Source organism: Motacilla alba, chromosome 2 (assembly GCF_015832195.1).
Source record: "Motacilla alba alba isolate MOTALB_02 chromosome 2, Motacilla_alba_V1.0_pri, whole genome shotgun sequence".
In the NCBI taxonomy this organism is placed as follows: Eukaryota; Metazoa; Chordata; class Aves; order Passeriformes; family Motacillidae; genus Motacilla; species Motacilla alba.
The window spans coordinates 66,921,364-66,948,122 of record NC_052017.1 but is presented as its reverse complement, the minus strand read 5'-3'; the positions used below and the strand labels follow the sequence as shown (position 1 = coordinate 66,948,122).

The window sequence follows — 26,759 nt, the reverse complement described above, 5'->3', positions numbered from 1 at the left end:
AAGGTAAAAAGGTCTTTTACGTTTTATAGGGAAGCCAGCTGCTTTGATTTTTGACAGCTTTCACTGCCCTTGAGACTGTTTAGGAAAAAAATATGAGGCATTTGTGACTACTTTGATGCTAAGCATGCTCTACATAATGCAACTCCTAATTATTTTGTGCAAGTGGAGGCTCACATCTGACAAACAGAAGAATTCCACAGAAATGTGCTGGGTTTGTTTGTTCTTTTTCTCTAGCAGTTCAGAGGTTTTTTTACTCACTTCTTTTATCCTGGGAATTTACTAAGACACCAGCAATGCTACAAAGAAGCAAATTAGCTTCTATGCTACTCTGTTTGAAGTTGGGAAAGGTGAAAATACACTTCACGTGAAGACAGCACTGCAGATGAGGAATCCCTTGCTAAAGACATGAAGATGCAGAGTAACCCTTTCTGTTTGGGAAAGTGAATGAATTCTACCCAGCATGGAGGGACCCTAACCCCAGCACAGCCACCCCATGGTGCTGGAAAAGCCATTTCTTCATGCGGACAGTGACAGCTGAGCACAGCAGCACCAGCAGACAGGTGAAAGTGGAAGCAGCAGGCTTGCCCTGAGCTCCCAGTCTCCCTTCAATGTGACCCCAAAGGAATCCAGGAATGTGAGGCTGGGCCTCACTGGAACCTGCAGGGCTCATGTTGGGAAGAGGACAGTGCTGTGACAAACAAGCTGCAAGAGGTAAATGCAGTTATCTACAAAAAGCACTCTACCCAGGATCAAGATCAGTATGCTGCCTTGAGTAGTGCTAGTACTTGCCTACATTAATGTAGCAGAAGGATGAAGCTCTGTGTGAATTTTGCCCATGAGGAATCTATGACACAAGCAATCAAATTTAAGACCTATCTATAAAAGTAATAAAATGTTATTGGGCCAAATTTGGATGACTGGTAACATGTGAGATGAGTCCAGAGTCAACCACATGTTACTAATCTTCAAACTGTATTAGAACATTTAAGCAGAAGAAATATGCAGCTGACTCAATAAAGTTGCAATATATTAAATTGCTTAAATGCAATCCGCTTGCATGAGGCTTGGGTAGGCAAAATGCACACCTCAGCCCACAGGGTCTGCAACTTACCCAGCTACACTATGCACCTCCACCTGTGAGAGAGTCACAGAATTCAGCACAAGGTCTGATAAGCACCTAATGTTCCCCAGCAGAAAGTTGCGGGGACTCAGCACCTGCTTGGAAAGAGCTCACAGCTCCTTGGAAAGAGCTCACAGTATCCAGATCAAAGGAGTTCCTCTCTGCTTTCATGTGGTCTGATATTACCAAGAGTTTAGTAAAATTCCAAGAAGTTATCCTTAACTACTTGCCGTTTGTATCTTCTGTTCCAGAACTGAAGAGAGCTTTGCATGCCCAAAAGCACATCTGTTTTATCCAATTATGTCATCTGCAGAAGGATGACAGCCTCTCCTCACAGACTTTACCCTGCTTATTAAGTAATGAAAACTTCACCTGAGTAACTGAAATCTCAATCCACTAGTTAGGTGAATTCCCAGATGTTTGGGGCTGGTGTATATAATTTTGGAGAATCTGGCCCTGTGTCTTTAAAGTATTCTTGGTTATCAGTCTTAAATATAGCTAAAGGGATTAAAATATATAAAAGCATATGACAATTCTGGAAGGAAAGTACTCTGTAGCTTGACTGGTAAAGTATTCAAACTTCTTCTGAGGCAGCGGGACAAAAAAAAACAACCCTGCCTGGGAAAATATGTCAAAACTGAACTATAGTGAGAAAAGGAGTAATAAGAAAGGGCACAAATGCCTCTGTCTTAAAGAAAAGCTCATACTGACATATTGATGCTCCTCTGAGATGATGAGTCGGAAAGCTGCACCAGGCTCTAGAGCCGAAACTGTGCTCCCTGCTGTAACAATCCCCATTCATTCCTGGCATCAGTCTTCTCTCTTTTTAATGAGGCTTTTCACTCAGACTTTTCTGCTTAGCTATTAAACCAGCAAACAAGCCTAGAAGATTTTCAAACTATTGTTTTCTCTGCACTTTAACTGCCTCAGTTTTTCTACCCTTTTGTCATTCCACTGAAAAATCTTTTCCAGCCAGGGGATAAAGCATGAAGAAACAGTCCTTGATTTTCTAACAAAAGGAGAGGAGGGAAAGACAGATATAGGAGCCAATTAGCCCAAACTACCTAGGAGTAAAAGAGGAACAAGAAATGAGGATATATCCAAATCTAAATGAAACAAGCAGGAATGAAAACCACAGTAGTCAGCAAGGAAGAGGACCTGAAGCCATTGAGACACACCTGAAAATGTAAGCTGCAGAGGGAAACGTGGTCCCCAAGTTGCCTGCCCTGGATCTGGGGTCACACAACATGTCTTTGCTGCCCAGAAAATCTTTTTTGCTTTCCTAAGGCAGACTTTTTCCATCAGCCTTGCCGATGCCTGCCACTGGAGGCAACTGCTGCACGTCTTGCTCCCTGTGGGCTCACTCCCATGTTGTGGTTTTAATCTTGCTGGCTTTTGGACTCATTCAACTCTGGTGTGAGAGAGGGAGGGCACAGGAGAGCAAAGTGTCTGTATCATGAATAATGGTGGGTCAGTCTGCACACAGAGTTGCTGGGCAAGGAGGTGTGAAGTAGGGATCGATTTTCCCTTTTTCCCTCTGACTAACATCTCACATCAGCCTGTGCAGTCCCAGTCACACCACAGTGGGGTAGGCAACCCCCCCACATCACATCTTGTCTCTACATTAGGATTGCACGCAGCCCTGGCTGGTTGTCTGCTAATCATGAGGCAAATTGAGGCAATTTAAGAAGCTTTTCCCTGGAGTTTATCCATTTCCAAAGATGTGCTGAGCCACTGCAGTGTCACTGTGCTGGCTGTTACAACACCCAGGACTAAAACCAAGTAGTTCTCTACTTTTACGTAGAGCTTTCTACCTTCCCTGACTGAAGCTGTGAGTCTGATGATGCCAAAACAAAACTTGAGAAGTTTTTTCTGCTCTCAGTTGATCATAGCTTTGGCAACCTTTCCTCTCTTTCTGCTGCCCACCCTCCAGAACAAACTGTTAGCACACTGCTCTGAGGTACCGTACACTGCTTTCAGAAGTATGCCACAGTGTGGCAGGGCCTTTGTCCCTGCCCTTCCCTCCTATTCCCACTTAACTAACTCCTCTTTGTTCAGCATTAATCTATATCTTCTTAAATAATGCATAAGCTAATCATTGCTTATATTCCCTCGGACTAGGGGCAAGTAATGAATCCAGCACAAATCATTCCATGTACTGACAGCAGTGCAGCTGAATAATGGGCTCTACTAATAATGCTAAACTTACTTGTCACTTGGTAGGAGTGCCCTTCTTTGGTACAGGATTATTTGATGCAAATACTGTAGTAAAAAATGGAAAGATGAAGGAAGGGTAGCAGGAGAATATTGAAGTTAGCTGGTGACCTAAATATACTGCAATACATTTGGAGTCTTGAAAGTGTTGGAAGCTGAGACTGTGCTACAGCCTGTCAGAAGGCTGAGTCAAACCTCTCTGGTCCTCCTTGCCCTCTCCTGAAAGCCAGACACAGAGTTCATTGGGCAAATTACAACCCTGACAGCATAAAGCCTGATTTCTTCCAAGGATCCTGGGAGATTAAAAAAAAAAAAAAAAAGTTCTTCAACCCACTGTATTATTAAAAAAAGGCTCATTTGCAAAATGTTTTGTTCCTCAGAGAAGGCGCCGTTGCTAATTAGTCACCACTAAAAGGGAAGTTATAAGGGCAAATGTCATGTAGCAGCAGGAAGGCACCACCAATGATGCCACAGCGCGCTGACTCCACCCAACCTGTGCAGGAACAGCAGCTCCCATTGAATTCCCGCAATATTTTGACTTCAGATGTTCAATCCCAAATGTGGCAATTAGCAATGTAAGACAACAGAGTATGTGAGGTGGCCACATCCTGCCCCACACCAAATTCTGGAAAAAAATATGCTTATATTGACTTGTTTAAGGCACACACAAGCACATTGGAGACTCTCAGGGTTGCCTATTCTAGTCAGAGTAAAGCCTTAGGGTATGTTTACTATGAGAAATGGAGCCTGAACTGGCAAATACAGACTTGGCCTCATAAAAATGCAGAGTTTAGACAAAACAAAGGCATTGGTTTCCAGCATGGAGCCCTGCTCACGCAGGGCTATTCCCCAGCCTGAAAGACTTGACTTTTGGCAGAGTTCCTGTAAATTTTCCAGACCCAAACTGACATGTCTCCAACCTCCTCGGTACCACACTCCTGTTCCTGGACCATCCCACCTAAAACCTGATGAGCCCAGCAGCACAAAGTGTAAGCCTTTGACCGGGTACTTACGCTGGCACCAGGGATTGAACAAGAAGTAGGTGTCAGTCGCTGAATTCCTGCGTGTCCGTAGGATGCCGAAGGGAGTCAAGACAGCAACATACAAGCGAAACTTCCCGATGATGCAGGTGGTAGAGGACATGATGGACAGCCGAATGGAGTTGTTTTCCCTGTGGATAATCTTTGCTCCCCACTGACCAGGTTTGAGCACGCTGCCTACTAGGATTGGGATGTAGGTGCCTTTGTTCTGCTGTGGGTAGCGACCTGGAGACAGAAGTGAAGAGGTTCACCTTGTTTTGACAGTTTTTTAATTTTCTACCAGTCCTCTGTCCTTTTGTTTTATTTTCAATGAAGGTGGCAGGTTTTAGTAGCCAAAAATAACCTACTCTCTCATTGCCCCTCACAGGGCCTGGTAACTTAACAGCACAGCCACACAAACACCTGCAACCCGCTCCCCACTCCCCGCAGGCAGCCTGTCCCCACACCATCACCCACCTCACTCCAGCAGGCTCCAGTCTCACTGGATTGAGCACTGCTAGGAGCATATATAGCCCTGCCAGCATGAGAAGGGGATGTCCAGGCTTTTCTTACTCACCATCATTTTTACCCTAGTGCAGCAAGCTGCACTCCAGATTGTTCCTTGCCTTGGTGTCAACAACACCAGCTAGACTGTTGATAAGTTTAGGAGTTTAGGTAAGAGCCCAGTTCAGATGCACCCACCACCCTTGTCACTAGCACATAAGTGCCCTCTGGGGCACAAACATCACCTTTGGGGCTCTTTAGCAGGGCAGAACCCTGTTCTTCTCTGCACTACTGCACTGCCAAGCAGAGACCAAGCGCTCTCTCATGAAGTCCACACAGATGGAGGAAACACAAATGAGTCCACATGCAGATACCCAGTGCTCAGTTCCCCCTGAGCATCCACTCCTCAGGGATGTAGTGGCCAATTCTGGATGTAGGGAACCAATGCTGGATGCCCAGAATATAAACCACCACACTGGGGCTGAATCACCAAACTTTCTCTGCCAGAAATGGGTCCCAAAGTATGACACACCTCCAAAGTACCTCACGTGAGAGTCTGCCTCATAGTAAAACAAATCACACCCCAGAGGAGCGTATTTTACTCCGCCAACTCTTAAAGCAGCTAGACAGATAGGCTACATGTAAACATGTACAGTGCCAGGATTCAAAGTTGTATGAGGCTCCACCCCTCGAGACTGAGGTAGAGCCAAACTAAATCTGGAAGCCAACCAGAAGCATAGACAGAAGAGATGCTTGTGAGAAAGATGAGTTCCTTATCTCATTCTCAAATCTACTCTTCATTTCATATTTTAGGCTGAAAGTCAGTCTCTCATTCAAAAATAGGGTAATGAAAAGCAATGATGGCAGACGGAGGGACAGACTTCTATATTTTTCATTCTTACTATTTAAGAACTTCAAAATTAAATTCATTTTCTTGCTTGCTTATTTTTATACTGCCGATGTAGAGATAATTGCAGATCTGAACACTGCTACATTTTGGGAAAGGACAACTCCAGCTTTAAATCCGAAACTTGCAAGCTGCCACGACATTTGTGTTTCTGAGAAATCTGGGGCTACTGTGCTTTCATCCAAGAGGTTATTCTGAGCACATGAATTTTCATTTTGCAGATATTCAATGCACATAAATAACCCACTTTGCCCTGCAGGCCAGGGATGCTGTAACCCATGAAACTCATTCAGATCAGTGAGGAACACAATGGAAGGAAAAGACCTACAGAAGAATAAAGGAATAGAATAAGAGCAAAATCAATAGAAAACACTAGAAGATAGAGCACTGGACACATCAAATATAAACCATCAAAAGAAAGCCAGTGTAGAGAGAAGAACCTATAGAGGTAACAGATCTGGGAGCTGAACACATTCTTGTTCTTTGTAGTGCAACTGTGCATGACCCAGCTTGCCTCTACAGTTGATATTTTGCTTCTAGTTTTGACATAATCTTTTTCTAAAAAAAGCAGTCCACGCAAACAAAGCAGCAGAGCAAACCAAGCAGTTGAACTGATATCGTTGAAAACTGTTAACAAGTGCTACTTTTAAAAATACCTCCTGTACCTCCTTCAGAAAGGTGGGAGGGGGAAGAGATTACTATTTTAGCATGGTTAGGAACTGACATCCTTGTCTTTGCTGGAAACTGCATGTCGGTGTAGGAGCCTATTGGGGACAGGAGAAGCTGTACTCCGGCAGTGACTTTGCACCACCATGTCTGTGTATGTCACATGTACATGGGGAGACTGCAGAATCACTTCCCAGAAAATCTGCCTACAGGAACCAGATAGGATCTCAAAGAGGCCACAAAAACTTTTCAAGACATCCTTATGGGACCACTGCCACTGGCACCTCATGAGCAGGTTTCGCAAAGAACCAAGCATCTGGTATTCTTATTTTTTCTGAAAACTCAAAATTCCACTTTCCCTCCCAAACAAGCAAAGCCACAAGACACCCTAATATACCTTTTGCTCGACAGGGCAGCAGCTGTAGTTGCTGTTGAAGGAGTATGAAAGGTTCTTTCAGCCCACAGCCCCCCACAGAGTAAGAGGTCACTGCATTAGCTTGCACACCCATGAGGAGAAGGTGCTCTGAAGCACCAGGGATGCTCTGCATCCCAGCAGACATAGCAGATTTGCCAGGGACAGATATCCTAGAAGTCAGGATACTTTGCGGGTGTTATAAATAGTAAATACAAGAGAACCTTGTTTGCTCCTGACAGACAATCATGATTTGGTGCTTGCTAATGGTTATACAAATCCTGAATCCACAAGGAAGTTTGGGAAGATGAGCAGAGCCTTCAAGAGCACAGTGAGCAATTTCAAATGTTTTCTTTGAAGTGCGGACAGGTTCCCTAATCTTCTTAAATAGAACTAAACCAAACCAAAAACTGAACAAAACAAAATGCAAATGGAAGACTAGGGGGTGCAAATGGAAGAGTAAAGGAATTGTTACTTCTGTCAGGAGCTTGTGGAGCTGAATTGTAAACACACATATAGACACCTGACAGCATCAGCCACACTAGTCTCATATACACACATCGTTGTCTTGATACTAGAGTGCTGTAAAGCTGAGTAACTTTGGCATTGCATGCTAAGGTTACTGGCCAAATAATTCTTACATAGGCTCAGTACTATGTTTATCAACTCTGTAGGGAAGTCCTATCAGGATGGCTTGTCTTTTTCACCTTTATCTACATCTTGAGCACACATTTCTGGCTGCAGTGGAAAAGCAGAGCCAGCTTTGGCTCATAGTTGGGATATCTGCAATGTTGGCCCTTCCTCAGAAGGAGTAACATGCAGTGGTGATTTCATTCTCTGGCTGAGTCTCCAAGGAAGAAGATTCAATACTATCCAAAGACTTATTACCAAAAGCCTGTGAATGCCTGGCAGAGCACTCTCTGAAGGGTCTCTGGTGCTAACCCAACCCACAGAGAGGCAGGAGGCAGTTTGAGTGCATGTCAGAACTGGGACATGTAGACAAGATAAACCCTTTTTATGCTGACAGGAGGGTGCTGACATTATGCCAGTAGCATTAGTTGGCTCAGAATCTCTCCGGCTCTGATTTGCACCACGAGTTGGCAGCCTGAACTATGCTCCACAGCCAGTTCTTTGTGGTTGCCTCACTCCCCAGTGTTCACGTTTACTTTGGGTGTAGGAGGCCCTGGCCCTCACACGAGGACATTTCACAGCCAATTGCTCTGTGTCAGACAAAGTCGTTGTGTGACATCACACTGTTGGGATGTCCCTGTCTGCTCACACTAACAACACATGGAAATGGGAAAATCCAGCCTGTGAACTCAGAAAGTCTGGAGATTCCTGCACTGGGTGATTTTTTTATAGGCTCCTTCAAAAATACCATGTACTGAATAAAAGCCACTGACTGTCCTGCCTTTGAAGCAGGAGAGGAGAGGAGAGAACTCACAGTGACCCCTTTTCTCAGGCCTCCAACACTCTGCATTTCAATGCTAGGTCCTGAGCCACAATGCTGCCAGAAGACATTAATTTTTACAGAAACCTCCCTTGTACAGAAAGTCTAATGGCACAAACTAATCTATTTCCCCTGATGCACAGTGCACAGGTCTGCAATCCTTTGATACTTCTTTCTTATCCTTTCTTATTCTACCCTGGTTTCTGTAGCTAACCAAGCTGGGGTCCTAAAGCTCCTTCTCACTTCAGTTGCAGTTCAGCTCAACTCTATACTTCTTGGGGTTTCCAGGCACCCAGGAAAAAAAAGAGCAAAGTACCTGCTGACACTATTGAACGAGTTCATAAGATAAATTAAAAAAAAATATGAGTAAAGATCTACATGGCAAAAGGCACCATGACTGCAGCATGTGTGGATGTGGGCATGCATGGGATGTCCCCTGTCACCCACAGACACTTTGCAGGAGCAAAGAGCAAAGTGCAGCATTTGTTAAAGCTTGCCAAAATCTCTTTTTGTAGCAGCAAAATAATGAGCCACCTAAATCACAGAACTGTGGCCACACACATGCGTTCAGTCAGTTGTTTTCAACATATGCCTTTCCTCCCTAGCATGTCAGCTCTGGTCCCATCAAGCATGGAAGCAAGCTGTGTTAAATTCTGGTAAAACTGCCACACCAGAGAGGGATTTCCAGCAACAGAGAGAGGGTGAAAGATAGGTACAGTGAGTTCAGCTGTCAAAACATGAGCGGTCCTCCTCCGCTCATGTGACCAACAGGAACCAGGGCTTGCTCGGTTCTATTTTCCTCCTTCTCCTTCTCTATCCTGTCCCTGGAAGCTTCTGATTACATGCAGTTTAGTTTTCCCCTTGATCCCCATGGACAGTGGAGTGTGCAGTGGATATGCACACTGCTCTGTGTGTGTGTGTGTGTGTGTGTGTGTGCATTAAACAGCTCATAAATGCCAGGGCTGAATTAGTGCTGTGCTGTTGGCACAGACACTGGAGGGACCAGCAGGTGCTCTTGGATAGGTCCCACACAACTGAACTTTAATTCCAGCAGGGAGGAAGGAAGGTTTGGTAGCACAGAGATTAGAGATCTAGTGAGATTCACAGGTAATTTCCTTCCTGATGGAAGTGGGATACCTCAGAAGAGAAGGACGTGAACAAAGCTGTATTTCAGTAGCCTTTGTCCTTTTAAGAACCCTCCTTGGAAGACTGGCTTTTCAAGGAGTCAAGTGATCTGTCTCCCTTTGGAGTTGTTGATTACACACAGTAATTAACAATTTTCCTATAAGTTCATTTGTTTTATCTAGATACACTCTTTCATATAAAGGGTAAAAATCTATTTCAGCACCATCCATGGAAGTATAACAACTGTGATATATTGATAAATAAGTTTGAGCTGGAAGTCACCAGTACAGCAGAGGTAAGCCTTTTGATAGCAAGCAGCCTTGGAGATAGGTGTTAGCATATGGGATTTATGACACAAAACACAGAGTAAAACAAATTAGAAAGAAACAGGAAAGGTGCTCCAATAAAATTCCAAACAATCAAAAGAAGCAAGAAGAAGAAACTTTTTTTTTTTTGTTAAAAGCAGCAGTCTCTAAATCTCTAACATCACATCTGGGTTCCTACCACCCTCAAATTCCATTGCCTTCAGAAGTGCTATATACAAACTTGGAAATGTAGTAAACGCAAATATCTTGAAAGAAGTTTTCCTCATGGCTCCAGTTATGAATCCTTAACATCTGGCCACTCTGTCCCAGCAGTGAATGTTTCTAGTACTTTACAATTGTAAAACACACATCAGAGCCACGCACCTTAGCTAGTAAAACAACTAAAAAATATAGCCAGATTTTATGTGCCACTTGATGCTGCTGAAGCAGTGCAGAAGTCAGTCTAATAAAGATTGCTTTGCATGAAATACTGCATTCATAGAGCACCTCAAGGGACTCCCTCCTCTCTACTCCTCTGGGGCCCAGCTGGGAATTCCAGAGGGGAGGAAAAGAATACCCCAATGCCTTTGTTCAGAAAGTGGAGAAGTTTGTTTTTTGCTAAGAGCTGGCAAACAGGTCTCTTGTCTGCTGGGAGGCAATCTCTAGGAAATATGTTCTGCTGCTAATAAATTATTTTTTCTGTCACAAAATGAGACTCCAAGTTTAGACATCAGGTGTTATTGTACCTCTGCTCAATTTTCTGTACTTCTTTATGAGACAAGGATCTAATAAACTCGCACTGCTGTTACCTACCAACACAGTGTGTACTCTAGACCAGTTTGTTCTCTTGATAGTGCCAAGGAATCTCCTAAAACATGAAGATCCAAAGTCTTCCAAAGAGCAACTTTTACCCAGAGTAAGAATTCAGCTTGACATCCCATCCCAAGTGCTGGGGGATATCTCATGTGCCAGCACCTCTGTTGGCAAGAACCTGCCCTGCCTCAGAGCTGCTGAGAACAGGTGACAGCAGAGGTAGCAATACTTCCCACTAAGGCAGAATTACTGCCTGACAAAATCATCCAAACCTCAATAATCCCAGAATCTTTCCTGGCCCAACTCTGCTGTGAAAACAGGGAAAGGCAGTGGACACTGTAGGACAGTATGAAGAGCTCCATTGATTCTGGTGTGCATATCCTGAACTGGACCTCTGGTTATTTAGTTGAACTCAGATACCCCTCTGACTATAAGTGGGAATTTGGTATCACCTAAATAAGCCATATGGGATTAGCTCTAACATCTTTATGTTCTTAGCTTCTTTGATGTGTTTATAACTATCCCTCTGGAACTGGCTTGGGAAGACTGTGGAAAAAGGAGCAGTAAGTGTCTCCTCTGATCTCAGGCCAGAAGCCAATGATTTATAGAAGCCTGAGGAGAGCATACGGACGGGTGCGTGGGTATCCACACATGCACACGTGTGGAAAGGTGATAGTAGCCTGGGGGACTGGAATTTATGGTTGTTCCAGAAGTGCATCAATGAATAAAATGTTCATAATAACATTTAGGGCTAGACCAATATATATGGATTTATGAAGCCATTTAAGGAAAACACAAATAGACAGCAATTTATGAGGATGTGGGGAAATACATCATTAGAGTCAGGATGCACCATATAAACTCATCAACCCCACAAGGATTTACAGCCATGTACTGGAAACTACTACTAAAAGTAAGATTGAAGGCTGCATAAGCCCATCTCATCATTCATCTGCTTGTCAGAGAAATCCCTGCCAGTGCAGCAGTGCCAGTGGAAACTTTGCAGCACCCATACCAAACTGGCTGTCCCAGGTGTGGGAGCCATGCTTAGCCAGGCTAAGCCTTGCATTATGGAAAATGAAGAGGAACACAAAATATCCCCACTACCACAAAGGTAGGAGTCAGAACAGACCAAGATGGGTGAGGAAGTCCATTGGCTCCTGTGAGGCTCCAAACAAACTGGAATTAATCCCACTGTGGAGAACTAAACGTAAGCACAGCATCTGCACTTCTCCTGTGTTTTTTTCATCGCAGCCCCAGACCAATAAAACAAGTATCACCCCAGTGGTGATGCTCACCTTTCCTCTTGTAAAAGCCAGGAAATAGGCAGAAATTAAGGAAATATGTAGTGATGGAGCAGCTCTCAAACCATAGGTACTGTGGCAGGGCTGAAGTCCAGCACAAGAACTGGAATTACATCTAATTACTCTTTATGAGTGGATATTTTCCATGTGGATTTTTTGGCACATTCATTGTGTTCCATACTTTGGCAGGCAACTGTGGTCCTAATTTAATAAAGGACTATGTGCAAAACTGAATTATAATAATTCACATGTTAGCATTTCAGTCAATTTCACCAGGGAAGACACTACAGAAAACAGTCTGTGAAAGCAAGAACGACTTCAGTAATAAGGAACTATTATAGAAGAATATCTATAAAAATGACTTTCAAGAAATTGGGGTGAACTATTTATATATTCCTTTATATATATATATACAAAAATACATATATATTTACACACACATATATATTTATTTATACAATTTAACCCCTGAATTCTGTGAAAATGGCATTTAAATGGACTGTGGATTAAAAAGGATTGTAATTAAAGATTGTTCTCTGAGTGTTTCAGATCTTGCTTCACATGACAGAAGAAGTATTTGTCCCAGGTACCCTTGATTCATTATCAATTAGAAGGATTAAGCAGTTTCTACTTGCTTTACTTGCTTCATTAATCATCTTTTTAATGATGCAAAAGAAGAAAAAATAGGAATGAAAAAAGAAAGAGAAAAGAAAGTAAATTTTAGGGAATAACGGAAATAGAATAGTTCTGTGCATGCCCACGGGAACAATCTATTACAATTGTCACATTTTTCAGGATCAAAATTAGTCTTTAATGGAAAAAAATTCTGTGATGGATTAATGTCAACTTGGGGAACTTTCTCAGAGCTGGGAACTAATAACTTCTGAATAGCTTTGTAGACACTGTTGTACAAACAGCCTCCACTGCAGGCACAGCCCTGCAAAAGGAGACTTCAAGTTTTCCCAGCTCCAACTGAATTCCCTGGCAGCCAAGTCCAGCCATCCCTATAGTGTCACTTTGTACCTTATGAGAATAGAACCTCAAACCACTCAAAATATTCTGCAGTCCAGGACAGCCTGGTCCACATCGTTTGGGGAAACACCCACACTCTTGGAGACACTCAAAACCTTCTCATAGGGAAAGACCCAGAGATGCTGGAGAAGCTGGATCTGCTTTGACCAAGGGCTAGAGATGAGATCTCCAGAGGCCCCTCTGGATAAATTGAGATTATTCTGAATAATTGAGATTATTCTATTCAACAGTTCTGCTGCACCATTTGAAATCTACTGCTCAGGCACACAGAGTGCTCCTTGCAAAGGTCATCTTACAACAATCTGCCAATATTTCTGTGTGTCCATCACTTTAATCTCCCAAACTCAACACATTCCTAGGAAGTATAATCCTTTCAGAACAAAATGTTTCTCTGAGCTCAAGGTGCCTCTGCTGCAGGGCTGTTGTCTGAGCCACTCCCTGGGGATAGCTTCTGACACTACCAAAGGGCAGGATTCACCTTCCCTGCCTTCGGTGTTCTTAAAGCCAGAGTCTGGTCTATGAGAGGGAGTCAAGAGAGGAAGAAAAAAATCCAGAAGAGAGTTCATCCCACTTTAAGACAGCAGGGTTAAACTCTGCTTGGAGGTGCTTGCCTCTCTCCATTGCTCACAGGCAGCCTGGGCTAGAGCTTTTTGTCTTGGTTCTGTTGTTCAGGCAGTACAAGAGGTGAGAGCCAGCTCTTCAGGAAGATAAACTGAAAAAAAATTGGTGAAAATGCCCACAGCTCCCTCTGACAAAAGGTTTGAGAGCATAGCACTGAGACATTCAGCAGCCAGTTGTCTTTCACAAGAGAAATTTCCTTTCTCTTCTCAGCATTGAACATTAGACTCGATACTAAAAGGAGAAGTGGCAAGAGTCAAGCATATAATTTCTGAATTTTCCTTCTCTGCTGTGGACTGTGTTTGTTTTGCTTCCTGTTGCTAGCCTCTGAGAACAAATATACTGCATTTTCACCACATGTTCACAAAGAGAAACATTTGCAGAGTGCTGAGTGTTGACTAGTTCCCAGAAGAGGAGCTTGAACACCTCCCAGTTGAATCTCTGAGTTAAAGTCCTCACAACATGAGGGCAGTGGTGCTCAGAGAAGCAAAGAAAAGACAGGGGAGGGCAATAGCACTGAACGCTATCTTGTATCTGCAGCCAGTTGTCAGCCACCACACATGAGCACCCATCCCATGTCACAGGAAGGACAGCAACAGCGAAGAAGAGGAAGGGGAATTCCACCACACACCAGGGCTAGCTCCAAAGGAATCATTCAGAGCTGTGTTTATTGTATAGACTCCCCTGGCTCAGGCTGTATTAACCCCATTCCTACCACGGCTGAAGATGGGGATATTTTTATCCATACTTAGAAATTCAAGGTACAAACTATGGATGGATGTGTTAGGAAAGAGCAACAGAAAAATAAGTGAATGTGTTCTCTTAAGCGGATTGTGCAATGTCAAAAGAAGTGTTAATTTTCTTCTTCCAATATAGAATATCTGATTAAAACAAATGCAAACTGCATAGAGCGCAATAAAAAACAAATGTTCCATTTTCCACGTCTTCTTGATACAGCTGTTTGTTTTAAACATATAAAGATTAAGGGAACAATCTTGAATTTAATTAAATCCCAAAAGAACTAATGATATTTATGCATATTAAATTTTTAAAGGCACTTGTGGCTGTTCAGCCAATCATTCACTGGACTGTCATAACATGCCTCCCAACCCTAATTTAAATTAGAAAGAAGAGAGCCATGGAAAAAAAATGTGCAGCCAGTAACATTTTCACTGCACATATGTTTAAGAGATAAACGCCCATCTAGCTTTAGAAGGCAACAAATCTAATAAATGGCCACATCATCATAATTCAATGATGGAAAAGACTCAGCGTTACAAATTTCAGATCTGCATCTCACAGGAAAGTACATTAAAACATCAATTATAACCTACTTAAAAGACTTTATAATGGTAACATTGATGTCTTAACACAGAAACTCCTAGATCAATCTAGATGAAGCTGAGTGTTTCCCAGAGTTGTGTTGTAGGGACCAGAATTTGGTGGGGCCATCTTTGGAGCATAGCAGGAAACCCTTAAGCTTGTCTCCTTTTCTAGTGCGGTCATGCTTTTCTCTAGTCCCATGCCTTCAGTGAGTCAACAGGTACTTTAGGACCTGGGTCTCTGATGAAGACTTCTCAGTAAGAGGAAAAAAGCTTTCTTTTTCTTTCAGCAAGAAATCAAGAAAGTCTCTGATATCATCCTGAGTAAGTCTTTCAGCACTGGTGAAGCCAGACCTCAAATCCTGTGTTCAGTTCTGGAACACTCACTGCAACAAAGACATTGAGGTGCTGGAGTGTGCTCAGCAGAAGAGCAACAGAGCTGGGGAAGGGTCTGGAGCATGAGTCCAATGAGGAGTGGCTGAGGGAGCTGCGGGTGTTTAGCCTGCAAAAAAGTAGGCTCAGAGGAGACCTTATCAATCACTACAACTGCCTGAAAGGAGGCTGTAGCAAGGAGAGGACTGGTCCCTTCTCACAGGTGACAAGCAATAGAACAAGAGGAAGGAGTCTCAAGTTGTACCAGGGGAGGTTTAGAATGGATATTGGGAAAAATCTCTTCACTGAAAGAGATGCATGGATTGGAATAGGCTTCCCAGGGAAGTGGTGGAATCACCATCCTTACTTGGGTACACAGTTTGGTGATAAACATGGCAGTGCTAGGTTAACATGTAGACTCAATGATCTTAAGGTCTTTTATAACATCAGCGATTCTATGATTCTGTTTCTGGTCCAAAATCACAGTTGCTGAACTTCATCTCTTGTTACTAAGTTGTTTGTAAATGCAGGCTGAAAAGTTGCAAGATTCTTCCGCCCAGTGCAACTTCCCCTCTTTATGCAATCAGTATTTTGCTATCTCAGTTCATGCAGTCACCTCTCCTACCTCAAACAACAGACTCCTCCTCCCTACATCTCCTAAACACTAACAAAAGAGGTTTCCTGTTCCACCTACCTTCCAGCATTGCCATACAGCATTAACCAGAAATAACTTTGAAAGCTCAAAAAAGTACAGCTTCTTATGAAACAGAAACCCCCAGATTTTGCTCCTTCTCTCACATGAAATTCTACTGATTTTCTCAAGAAAAGATTCAAACCCTGTTTAGAAAAACACTTCCTTGCCTATGGCTAAGCCTGTTTTTATGGTTTATCAATCATAACAGGAAAATACCCAGCCATTAATTTCTGCTGTTTTCCTGTTTATGAGAGACTATTGCTTTGCTGATAAGATGCAGCCTTTGCCAGGCACTTACCCATCAAAAACTCCAGCCAGAATTGGTCTGACTCTGGCTTGTAGGGTCGGTTGAAGTCAATCTGGATTTGGAAAGCCTGTCCCCGACGCACGATCAGCTTGGGGTTGTAGTACTTGTCAGTGTGGTGCTCCTGCTTGTTGATCTCGTGAGGATCCTTGAACATATAAATATCCACAACACGCAGGTAATCTGCAGAGACACGTAAATGAGCAGAGGGGGAAGGAGTCAGTGTGCTGAAATGTCAATATTGGTATCAACATCATTAGAGGCCCTGTCCTCCCCTTCTCCAGGGAAGGAACACCATGCAACAGGAACATGCTGGATCTGTCTGGGGCTTACACGCTCCTGGCTGAGAAGAGACTTATAGGCAGACACTTCTCTGTCCACCTGCCACTTTCACAGAGGCCAAAAGGCTTCTCGTGCATGGTGATAACAATCACAGAAAGAGCAGGTTGCTAGGTGTTGGAAACTGAATGACCCCAAGGAGAGTCTGGACCCATCTTTCCATTGGCACTGTCTTTCCGCAAGTCTGGGCCTTGCTGTCACAAGTTTACCAGAGCAATCAGTGGGACTTTGATGGCTGGGGCTTCCTGTCTCCCTACTTGCAGCCCCCTATTTGTAAAATGCAAATTCACAGGGGCTTTGTGACACTTAAATACCTTGTTTGCAAAATGCTACCAGTACTGAGAGCTGTAGAGCCCGAGAGGCAGTTAATGATCTTGCATTCTAGCTGAGAGCTTGGATTGCCTGTATTAGATAAGGTTTGGGTGTACTGAATGTGTCTTGTCTCAGCTTCTCAGTACACCTCCACTGCTATTAGTGTCTTCTTATGAAAGCTAAATATAACATTACAGCATATAATTACAGCATAGAGTTACAGGCAAGCAGCAGTAGGTATCTATAACATACACAGGCAAAGCTTTGCTCCCTTCAAATTCAGGCTGTATAAATGGTTATAGCAAACTATAAGTAGTTTGTTCAGCAAATGACCAGTGTAGGGTGCAACTGGGATAGCCACAGGCATTTGCAGTCACCATAAGCTACATGACTGTACCACACCATGAATCTGGACAATGGGAGTCTTCTCACACTATGAGAAACCACATGAAAATGAACTGGACATTGTTCTTTCACCTGCATACTTAGGCACATAATCGTGAAACCTCTGCCAGGAGGAGCAGGACCATTACTACTCATCACCAGGAGAGAGACAGCAGAGTAAAGCTAGATTTGCAGCTCTCAGCTTGTCTTTCCAGGTGCTGACAGTTAGAAACAAGCTCATTCCTGCATTTTACACTTAGAGTGACAGAGCCAAACTCATGCCTGGCAAAAAGAGCTGCACTTTTACAGCAGCTGGTGGAGCTGTGTGCATTTGTGATGGTGGCTAATCTGGCTTTCTACTAAGCACACTGTGGGCAAGAATGATGTGCTCCGTAAATGAGTCGGACATTCAAGTCATTGAAGACTGAATGTGGCCCCTTTCACAGAAGCTCAGCACAATTGTTTAATTTGTCAGTTCTGGACAGGCAGCAGAGCCATGTGGCAGCACCCTCCCTGGGAAGCATGGTCAGCATGGTCCTTCTCCTGCTCCAGCCTGGGCTCTGGGCAACAGCTAATGAGAGACAGGGGAGTAATGGCAATGGGAGTAGGTCCCACTCCTGCTTGTATCATCTCTCAGATCTCTACCAGTGTCCTTTAGGAAACAGAAGGAAAGTAATATGCCTGAGGACACAGCATGATAAGAACCCTTTCATGGAAAAGCCCTGCATAACTGAACCCAAAACCATCTGCCTCCTGCTAACCCTAATCTGCAAAAAGGCTAGAATAATCTGTTCGATCCTGAGTCAGGCTTAGAGTCCCATGACAACATTATTGTTATTCTCTGCTCAATTCACTGGGCTTCTGGAGTAACTTCTGTAAAAATCCACTGATTTTAGCACTGGCTGAGGTTACAGAGATGTCTGTGTGAAACATTTTGCCCAGAAATCATTCCCAATGCCCCTCGGTGAAGTAGGGCATGTCTTCACCTCCCTCCTTGCAAAACTTACCAACACTCTTTCAAAAATGCTGACAAAACTCACAATTGAATTGCAGGAGGCGGGAATTTTCTGTACAGGGATAAAGCACGGACAGGGGAGAATCTCTCCCCTTATATCTTTCAAACCCATCTGGGCAGAAAGCACTACATTTAAAAGCTGTGTATTTTGGGGTTCTGTGAATATCAATAAGAAACTGGCTCAGCTTCTCCCTCACTCCAAGGAGACATAAAAACAGAGCTGAGGGTTTGTTTTGTTTTCATCTCTTATTTTGCAATAAAACAGGAGATGGGGGCAATAGTGATCCCGCCCTTCCTCTGCATGCTAGCCCCTTCAATGAACTGCAAAGCAAGGCCACCCTGGGCTTTTAGTTTAGCATTTGCTTCATTTTATCACAGGACTTTACACAGCTTCTGTCAGAACACAGCCATACACATCTGCAAAAAACACATTTAATTTTTGGGCTCAGTGTCAAAATGTACATTAAGCTTGCCAGATGAAGATAACCCGTGGCTGAGCCTGTGCTAATTACAGTAATGGTAATTACAAAGAGCAAAGCATGAGCAGGGTAATAGGATGTGCTAAGACCAGCACCAGGGTGTGATCCAAAGGAAAGCTCCAGACAATGCTCAGCTGTGAGGGACAGGTGGCAAGTCGAGGACACCTTTGAAGTCAGGTCCACTTGAGGGTTTGTCTGTAGCCTGGTCTGTTGTTCAGTACAAGCAGGTTTGCTGCACAAGAGGCAACAGTGTGATGCCTTCTTAAAGCCTGTGTAATGTTAAGCCTGAGAGGCAATAAATGAGCACAAAGCTGAGCAGTTTTTCAAATAAAAAGAATAGCCTCCAAACATCAGGTTTCCTCAGACAACCAGAGAGGAAGGGCTTTGAATTACTACCAAAAATAGCGCGATTTCAAAGGAAGCGCCCATCGCTCCGCTAGCAGGGGAAGCACAAATGCCTGGCGACTCCCCGGACTCTGCAAAGGGGAGTGGGATGACAGGGCTGTGTCCCCGCACCGAGCCCAATCACGACACACTGTGGTGAGATGAGCTGGCCGAGACGAGCCGGGGGGAGGACATGGCGCAGGGATGTTCCCGGAGCCACAGGCTTCCCGCAGAAGAAGCGCTCCGTCCCGCTCAGGAGCATCTCCTCCCGCAGCTCCAGCAGCAGGCAGCCCACTGACCGGGCTGGGCACGCAGCCGGCCCTGGCAGCCGCCGCGCTCGCCCCGGCTGTGATTCAGCAGAGCCGAAGTGGGTGTCAGCAGAGAGCTAGGCAAGCACAGGGTCTTACCTCATCCGAGAGTAGTAGCTAAAATAGGTCAAGTGAATCACACCCTAAAAATGCCTGTTTCTCTCTGTTGGCTGTCAAGGGAAACGAGGGTGACTAGCTCAGCTGTAGACTCCTACACTGCACAGATCAAGGGCAGAATTCAGTTAAATTTAGGCATCTAAATGATGTGAGCCTGGTATGTAACAACTTATTACGGCCAGCTGATGGCTGGTCGCTGCAGTCAGCGGAGCTGAGAGAAGGGTACAGATCACCAGTGACTCTCCGGATAGCCTGTGCCCTCACCTCCACTCACTGGATAGCTCTGTGTTGACTACAATCTGACACAGGTGAAGACACAGGTGTTTAGATGTTTATATCAGGTGTCCAAAGGCTAGAAAACACCTCCATTGTAACAGCAGAGATAAAAGCATTTGCATGCTTTTTTTCAGTGTGTTATGGCAACGAAATCTGGAAACCACCACAGAATAATCTGGACAGCCCAGAAGTGTAGGGGTGTGCAGGAGAAGGAGAAGGTGTCACAAGCAGCTCCCTGCCAGGATGTGCCCCAGCTCTAGGGCCTCATCACACTGTGCTGCTCCTGCTCTGCCCACGGACAATCATTTTATTCCCCAAGCACAACACTGAGAGTGCTCTGGGGCACACTTAGCTCCTGAATGCCAGGTTGAGCTCCATGGGGCAATAAACCTTTAACATGCTCCGACAGGCGACTTGAACAACCTACCCCAAACAATATGTCCAGAGACCACAATTGTATCAGCTGGTGCCACAGGCTTAGATCACAGCTGATGTCCACCAAAACAGAAACGCTGTTACAGTCGCTTCAGGGACCCTTCAGGTCCCCCTCCCCACCCCCCCCCCCCCCCCCTTGCATATTTTGGCTACAAGCATTGGAGAGAATTGCACAGCAGAGGTGATCCAGCTGTACAAAGAGTTTTGCTGTAATGCACTGATTTGTTTTTCAGCCATACCAGTCCCATAGCCAGGTTTACTCAATGGCCACAAACTGTTGCTTTGGACAAGGGATGTTCTTGTCAACAATAGCATCACCTTAAGGACGTGTTGGGCTCCTGCCTCAACTCACTTGGCCTGACATTCCTAAGTTTCCACTGCATTTCTGAAAAGCAGGAGGCTGCCACCCACATGCACCACACTTCATTCAGAGCCTGATGTGAAGCACATCAAAAAGCAACAGGAATCTTTCTCTTGGTACTGGTGGGCTTTAGCTACAGGCTGCATTCCTTCTAAGGTATCCCACAGTAATACATCTCCAGTTTCTGCGAGCATGTTGGGTTTGAAACTGTGTCTAGCTGGGACCTGCATGGATTGCATTTGACAATTTAAACACACACACTTGCCCCAGAGCTACAGTGTTGTCAGAATAGGTTCAAGCAAAATTTCTGCAGTCTTAACATGCCAGTTGGTCTGCTCAGGCATTTTTTTTTTTTAATAAATGCTTCAAAAAGAAATGCGTGTGTATTAAGATGGGAGAAGGGAGGGGTGTGTGGGGAGGGAAGTGTGGTTAAGGCACATGATTAGGATTACAGAAATAATGCTTTGCAACTTGTCACTTAAAATCTCTTTGCCTGTTTCCCAATGTGTGAAATTCAGTAATTAATTCTTGTCCACATTTATTAAGCAGTCCTTCAACTCTGGAAGAAAAGTCCCCTATGAGCATTAAGTAGTATTACATCCAGCTACCCTGAGCTGCCACATTCAACAACTTCTGCTGTTCAATTCAAATAGGCAAAAAATTTAACATAATTTCATTAATGAGACATTCACAATTTAATCCTGTTTTCTTTTAAACCAGATCTTACATATTTTTTCTTTCTGGTTGACTCCAAAGAGCTGACACTGGGAACACGCTTTGATTTGTCTATTCTCTACCATGATATTGTTTTGTTTCCCCAGCCAAACGGTTGAAACATTTTTCACAGGAGAATAAATAATCATATGGGTATTCCTTTTAGTCCCATGTTATTTTTTTTGTGAGTGAGCTGAACATATATAGCAAAAGTTCCATTCTCTGCCAGACAACATTTTACAGCAGTTTCACAGGCAGTTTAAGGCCATATAAATGAGATGGGCCATTAAGAGAACAAACTCCTTCTGGCCCTACACTCCAATGCTGCCACAGCCGTGCCTGAAGCCAGTAGGTTCTTAAAGTGACTCTGTGATTGTGATCAAACTGGAAAAAACCCATTCTTGCCTTTTTTTAACCAGTCCCACAGTTCAAGCTGATAACTGGTCACCCAGCTTCTTTACTCCTCACATTCCATACCCATAACCCATGCTAACACTTCCATATATACACAGGTGGTTTCAGTAAGTTTTCCCATGAACAGCAAGAAAAACTGTCTGAATTGGAAAGATGTAAGGAAAAAGTGGTTTGGGTTTAGTTCACAGACCTGTGCTAAGAGTATGGAAGATGTAAAAATAGATTTATGGCTTAATTGTACACTGTACCTCTGGGATTAAATCCTCTAGGTATCAATCCAAAAGCTTCCATCTCAGGAACATCATTTTCTTCATCATTGGAGTAGTTTGGTGGGATGGCTCTTCTCCCATTCAATGGAAGTTTATTCTCCTCGTTGGTGCTCGTTGTTTCAGACATCCTGTGCTAAAAAAAAGTTGTAATAGCATGAAAGAAAGTGCTCGAGGAAAAAGCAAACATGAGCTAGCATGGCACGTGCAAGATGGGAGAAGCCAAAAGCAATGTGGGGTGCCAGTGAGCTACACATTTTTAGACTTACATAAATAAAACCTGAGAGGCTGAAAACATCAGTCTAATGATAAGTACAGCTCTCTAAGGATTGGAAGGCATTTTGTGTTCATCAAAACACATGAATAAGAGAAGAAGGAGGGGGCGGGAGAAGGAGAGGGAATTGTAACACAGAAGTATTTGCCTAGGAGAAGCAGGGCACTAAAAACATTAGGAAGTTTCAGGTAAAAGAACTGGAAAATCTTTCACTCGCTCATCCTCCATAAAAGCATTATTGAATCCAAAATAGCAAATTATATTTTCTGAAAGTGCATCACAAACTACCTCTCCCTAATAAAAATGACATTATAAGTCATACTGCAATCAAGCCAATATTACAGCCTACAACAGCCTGTGGATAAGTGGAGAATTGTATTTTTGTCCCTATGCACACAAACACCCAATATCTACAGGGCTAACTCCTGCACCCAGACAATCCACTTTTGAGAAAAAGAGGGGGAGGGGGAAAGAGAGAGGGGAGTAAAGGGGAAAAAAGGAAAAGAAAAAAGCACTTATCCACTTATTTCTCTCCCACTAACGTCCTTAAGGGAAATCTTAGATGTAGGCTGATCAGAGACTTCTTTTTGAGCTACTCAAAACTACTTTCACATCTATTTCAGTGTAAGCATGTGGCAGTGAAAAAGCCATGCAACCCTTCTAAGAAAATATTAATAACTGAGAAGAAAATTTCTTCCCAAAGCCCCTGAAAACAGCAATTTAAAATGTAGCAATTATTTAATAGAAGTAAACTCTAAAAGGAAGTTTTTTCAGTTATCAAGGCTACCTTCTTTTCAGAGAGTCTTTTTTTTTCCTTCTCCCTTGCAGAATTTCTGCAGTGCAATAGAAGCAGGGAAAATGTTGGGGGCTTTTAAGTAACCTCTGTATATCCTCCTCCTTCCTGTTGCAATAGGACAATGCTGAAAGGGTTGCCAAGCCCTCCCAACGCCACCTCAGAGGATCTGCTACCACAGCTGGCATGCCTTTTCTTCCTCCCTCCCCTCTCTGCCCTTCTTACCCCAACTCTGCTCACCAGGAGCAGTTCAGGGTGTTTGTGCTAAGGAAACAACTTGGCCATTGAAGTTTCAATTCTTTTTGAGACAAAGTAGTAATGCTTATGGCACAAAAGCATATGAAATGGGAGACTGGAGGGGATTTTCTGAGGCACGTAGTCCAAGAAGCCATGCTTACCACGTCGCCAGTCTTTGGTGGTGTCTCTGCCTCAGGGAGCCTGTGATGCAGCTTCAGGTGCTGGTTTTCAGGAGTCCTCCCAGGCAGACACAGTGATGGTTCCCCTGCTTTGTCCTCACAGCAGTCCTTTCAAAAGACTGCAGGACACATGAACTGGAGAGCTCATTGGCAGCCCAGCTTTTTCTAGAGATCTTGTGCTGTCCAGGACAATGAAGGTGTTTTGCACCACACAGCTATATTTGGGTCAAATGACCTTCAGCTCTTGCCCATGATGAAATGTGCACCACCTGACAAGTCTGGGGCTGCACTTTGTGGGAGCTTTTTAGCTTCATGTCAACTTTCTTCCGTTTCATCAAGCTCTAAGGTAACTGGAGGCTGTGTGACACCTCCTCTGTCAGACATAACTCCACAGGCCAGTGGAGTTACGTGGAGAAAAATGAACATGGAAGAATTCAGGCCTATGTTCTGCCAGCTGCTGCTGTTTAGCAGTAGAGGTAGAAACCACCTACTGAGAACATGCATAGGCAGTGGAGAGCCCCTCTTGCACACATGGTGCCCACCAAGGGCATTCACTTGCCTCTGCATCTGCAGGGCAGATGAAGGAACAAGGAGACCCAGTGAAGACAACTCTACTGTCTTTTAGGCAGCTGTGACTTCCAGCCCCATGGCATCAGAGAATTCTCAAAATTCCAATGGCTAAAAACCACTGAAATCAAACTAGGGAGCAGAAAAGGAGAGAATACCTCTCATGGGAAGCAGCAAGTAAATCACCTGGAAGACAGGACACCTATCCTACCTCCCTGGGGATTTCCCGGCCACAGCAAGGTAGTTCCAGAGAGGTCAGGACACATGCAGAGTGTGGGTCAGAGATCCGAGCTGGGCACCTGGGAACAGCATGACTGCACCAGTAGGTGGGACAAGGAGCTTACTAGGGCTGGTTGCCAAGGCACAGCATGGGGCTGCAGCAGTTTTGGGGCAGCATGGTTACCTGCATACAAGTGTTGCACCATGCCTTCTCACAGCTGAAGGGTGTGAGAAGACTGCTGAACACTGTTTGGCTTGTAGCACAGAAAGCCACCTGGCTGGAGGACTCCCCTTCCCCTGTCCTGCTCCCCCAGGAGTGCAAGCACCCTGAGGGGACAGATCTGATCCCATCACACACATCCTCAGCTGCAATTGCCATTGATTCACTTTTACACAGATGGGCCCTCTGGTAACCATCTGGAGGGCAAGCAGCACCTCTGGCACCAGGGAACAAAATGAGCTTTCTGGGGGAGGAGGCTGGTTGCCAATTTTCTTTACTTGCCTTTTTTTTTTTTTCCCTTTGCATCCACATTTCTATACGGCATATTGTGCTTTGTGCCTCTCTCTCCCACTTCCAGCCAGCACTTCAGTTCCCAAAATTGCAGCTGCTGCGATGATGTTACAAAAACTGATATAAATATTGCCTCGGTGCCATGCCTGCTGGAGGCCTGCAACACAAATAAGAAACACTGTCTCCCAAGGAAGTCATGTGCTTCCCCAAGTGGCTGCAGTGCTGTCAGAGCCAGGAGGAAAACTTTCCGTCAGAGCGAGGACTGGAGCGAGCGGATGCAGCAGAGCAGATCCCTGCACTCCAGCCATCGCGCCTGAGCAGGCAGCGCTTGCAGATGTCTCCCCACGCCCCGGCACATCACCCTGGGGCTTTCAGCAGAAGCCACTGACCATGCAGAAAGTGGGGAGGCCAAAAATTTTGGTGGCAGCAGCAGGAGTGGGACTTGCATCCAGGGAGAGTAATGTTTTGCAGGCTGTGATTTATTTATTTCATGGGGAGAGATGTAAATTCATGCTTATGACAGCTCCAGATGGCAGGTATTTTCTCATTACCTTGACTTCTTAGCATTTGCTATCCCTTGCCTATTAGACTGCACTGGCCTTAATTTAACTTCCGTGGTTCCAACCTACTGACGTCAGGGCTGATGCAGGAGGGGGTATGGAAAACACAAAGCCTTGATTTTCCTGTAGGGCGTTATGTTTAATGAATGATGCACTGGGATGACCGCTGGAAGAGTGCTCACTTCTGCACAGCACCCTGTGGGGAACTGTGAGCCCATATCCATTTCTCAGAGCAGCCTTCAGATGCTCATGGCCTTTGCCAAAGACCTTTGCAGTCACAGGCACCCTTCCCACAGCAATAAACTTTGGATGATGGACAGCCCTTCCTCCCCAATCCCACAGAAAAGCCCTTAAATGGCTGCAAAGCTTACACCATAAAGGGTTATCTAAAATGTACTTTCCTGTTGTTGCCAGAGCTAGAGTTGTTCTGTTCCAAGTCCTCCCATGCTAGACAAGAGTTTGTGGGGGGAAAAACACACGAGTCAGTAAAGCTTTACAGCCAGAGGAGAGGGTCTGCCAAGATCTGTCACAGGCAAACTGATCAACCAGGTGTTCACATAAATGGGTAGCTGTGCCGCATGCCAGTGACTAGATGGGAGGGATGTTTTGCCTGCTGTAGCTACACCAAGCACTCCTCGGGAGCAGCTGAGCATTGTAAAGCTCTCCAACAGGGTGGTTTAATTTCTTCTTCTTTTTTAAAGAAGTGCCATTTGCAGCATAGATGGATGTATGGATGCACTGGAACATTATACTACAGCATGTGCACAAGAGTACCTGCCAGGACATCACCCTCAAGAAACCAGACTCTCAACTCTGGCCTTCTATACATAATAACACAACTGTGCCTCTCTCTTGTTGTCTCACAGCTTTACTTAGGAACCTTCACTCTGTCTTAGATGATCAAGTCTTCCCCCTTCCTCTGCATCAGTACTTGTCTCCCAGGAATTTGCGTTCCTCTCCCTGTGATGCTCCGCCTCACCGAGGCTGGAGGCAGAGTAGAGCAGATCCTAGAAGAAAAAAATCCAAACTAAGAAAAATGTTATTTTTAAACAGAAGGAAATTTCAGAAATCTTCATTTGGTGTTTTTGTTTTCATATTTTGCTTCGGATTTTTTTTTTAAAAAAACAAACCCACTTATAATATCTGTCTGTGTGTAACAGCAGCTCTGGTTACCACACAGAGGAATATATTTTAAGTTAATGCTGAAAACTCAGAAGGCCCAGCTCTGAAATGTGGTATGGGTACACGTCTGTAGGTGTGAAAGAGGGGCAGAGGCAGAGAGAAACAAAATGGCAGCTCTTCAGCTAGTAGAACATTTGGAAGGGGATATAGGGCCAGTGCTCAAAAGATATTGTTGCAAATGTTTCTGTTGCAGGAAGAAAAATACCATAGATGTATATAATCATACACATATTCTGCTAGAAAAACACAGCT

General features: G+C 44.3%; 1 protein-coding gene across 4 annotated transcripts in view; it reads right to left on the bottom strand.

Annotated features, from left to right (window-relative positions):
* F13A1 (coagulation factor XIII A chain) overlaps positions 1 to 24,102 on the bottom strand; it is a 59,509-nt gene extending 35,407 nt beyond the window's left edge. The window contains exons 1-4 of one of the 4 annotated variants that reach the window (XM_038126794.1): positions 23,451 to 24,102; positions 21,968 to 22,121; positions 16,176 to 16,364; positions 4,348 to 4,599 (exon numbers count right to left, since the gene is read on the bottom strand). In XM_038126794.1, coding sequence (XP_037982722.1) covers positions 4,348 to 4,599; positions 16,176 to 16,364; positions 21,968 to 22,115 — 589 coding nt within the window. In that variant the 5' untranslated portion in view covers positions 22,116 to 22,121; positions 23,451 to 24,102. Of the gene's footprint in view, positions 1 to 4,347; positions 4,600 to 16,175; positions 16,365 to 21,967; positions 22,122 to 22,254; positions 22,333 to 23,046; positions 23,291 to 23,450 lie in introns of those variants that run through there. The other 3 variants (XM_038126792.1, XM_038126793.1, XM_038126795.1) reach the window with 3 other exon arrangements.
* Positions 24,103 to 26,759: the final 2,657 nt, after the last annotated feature.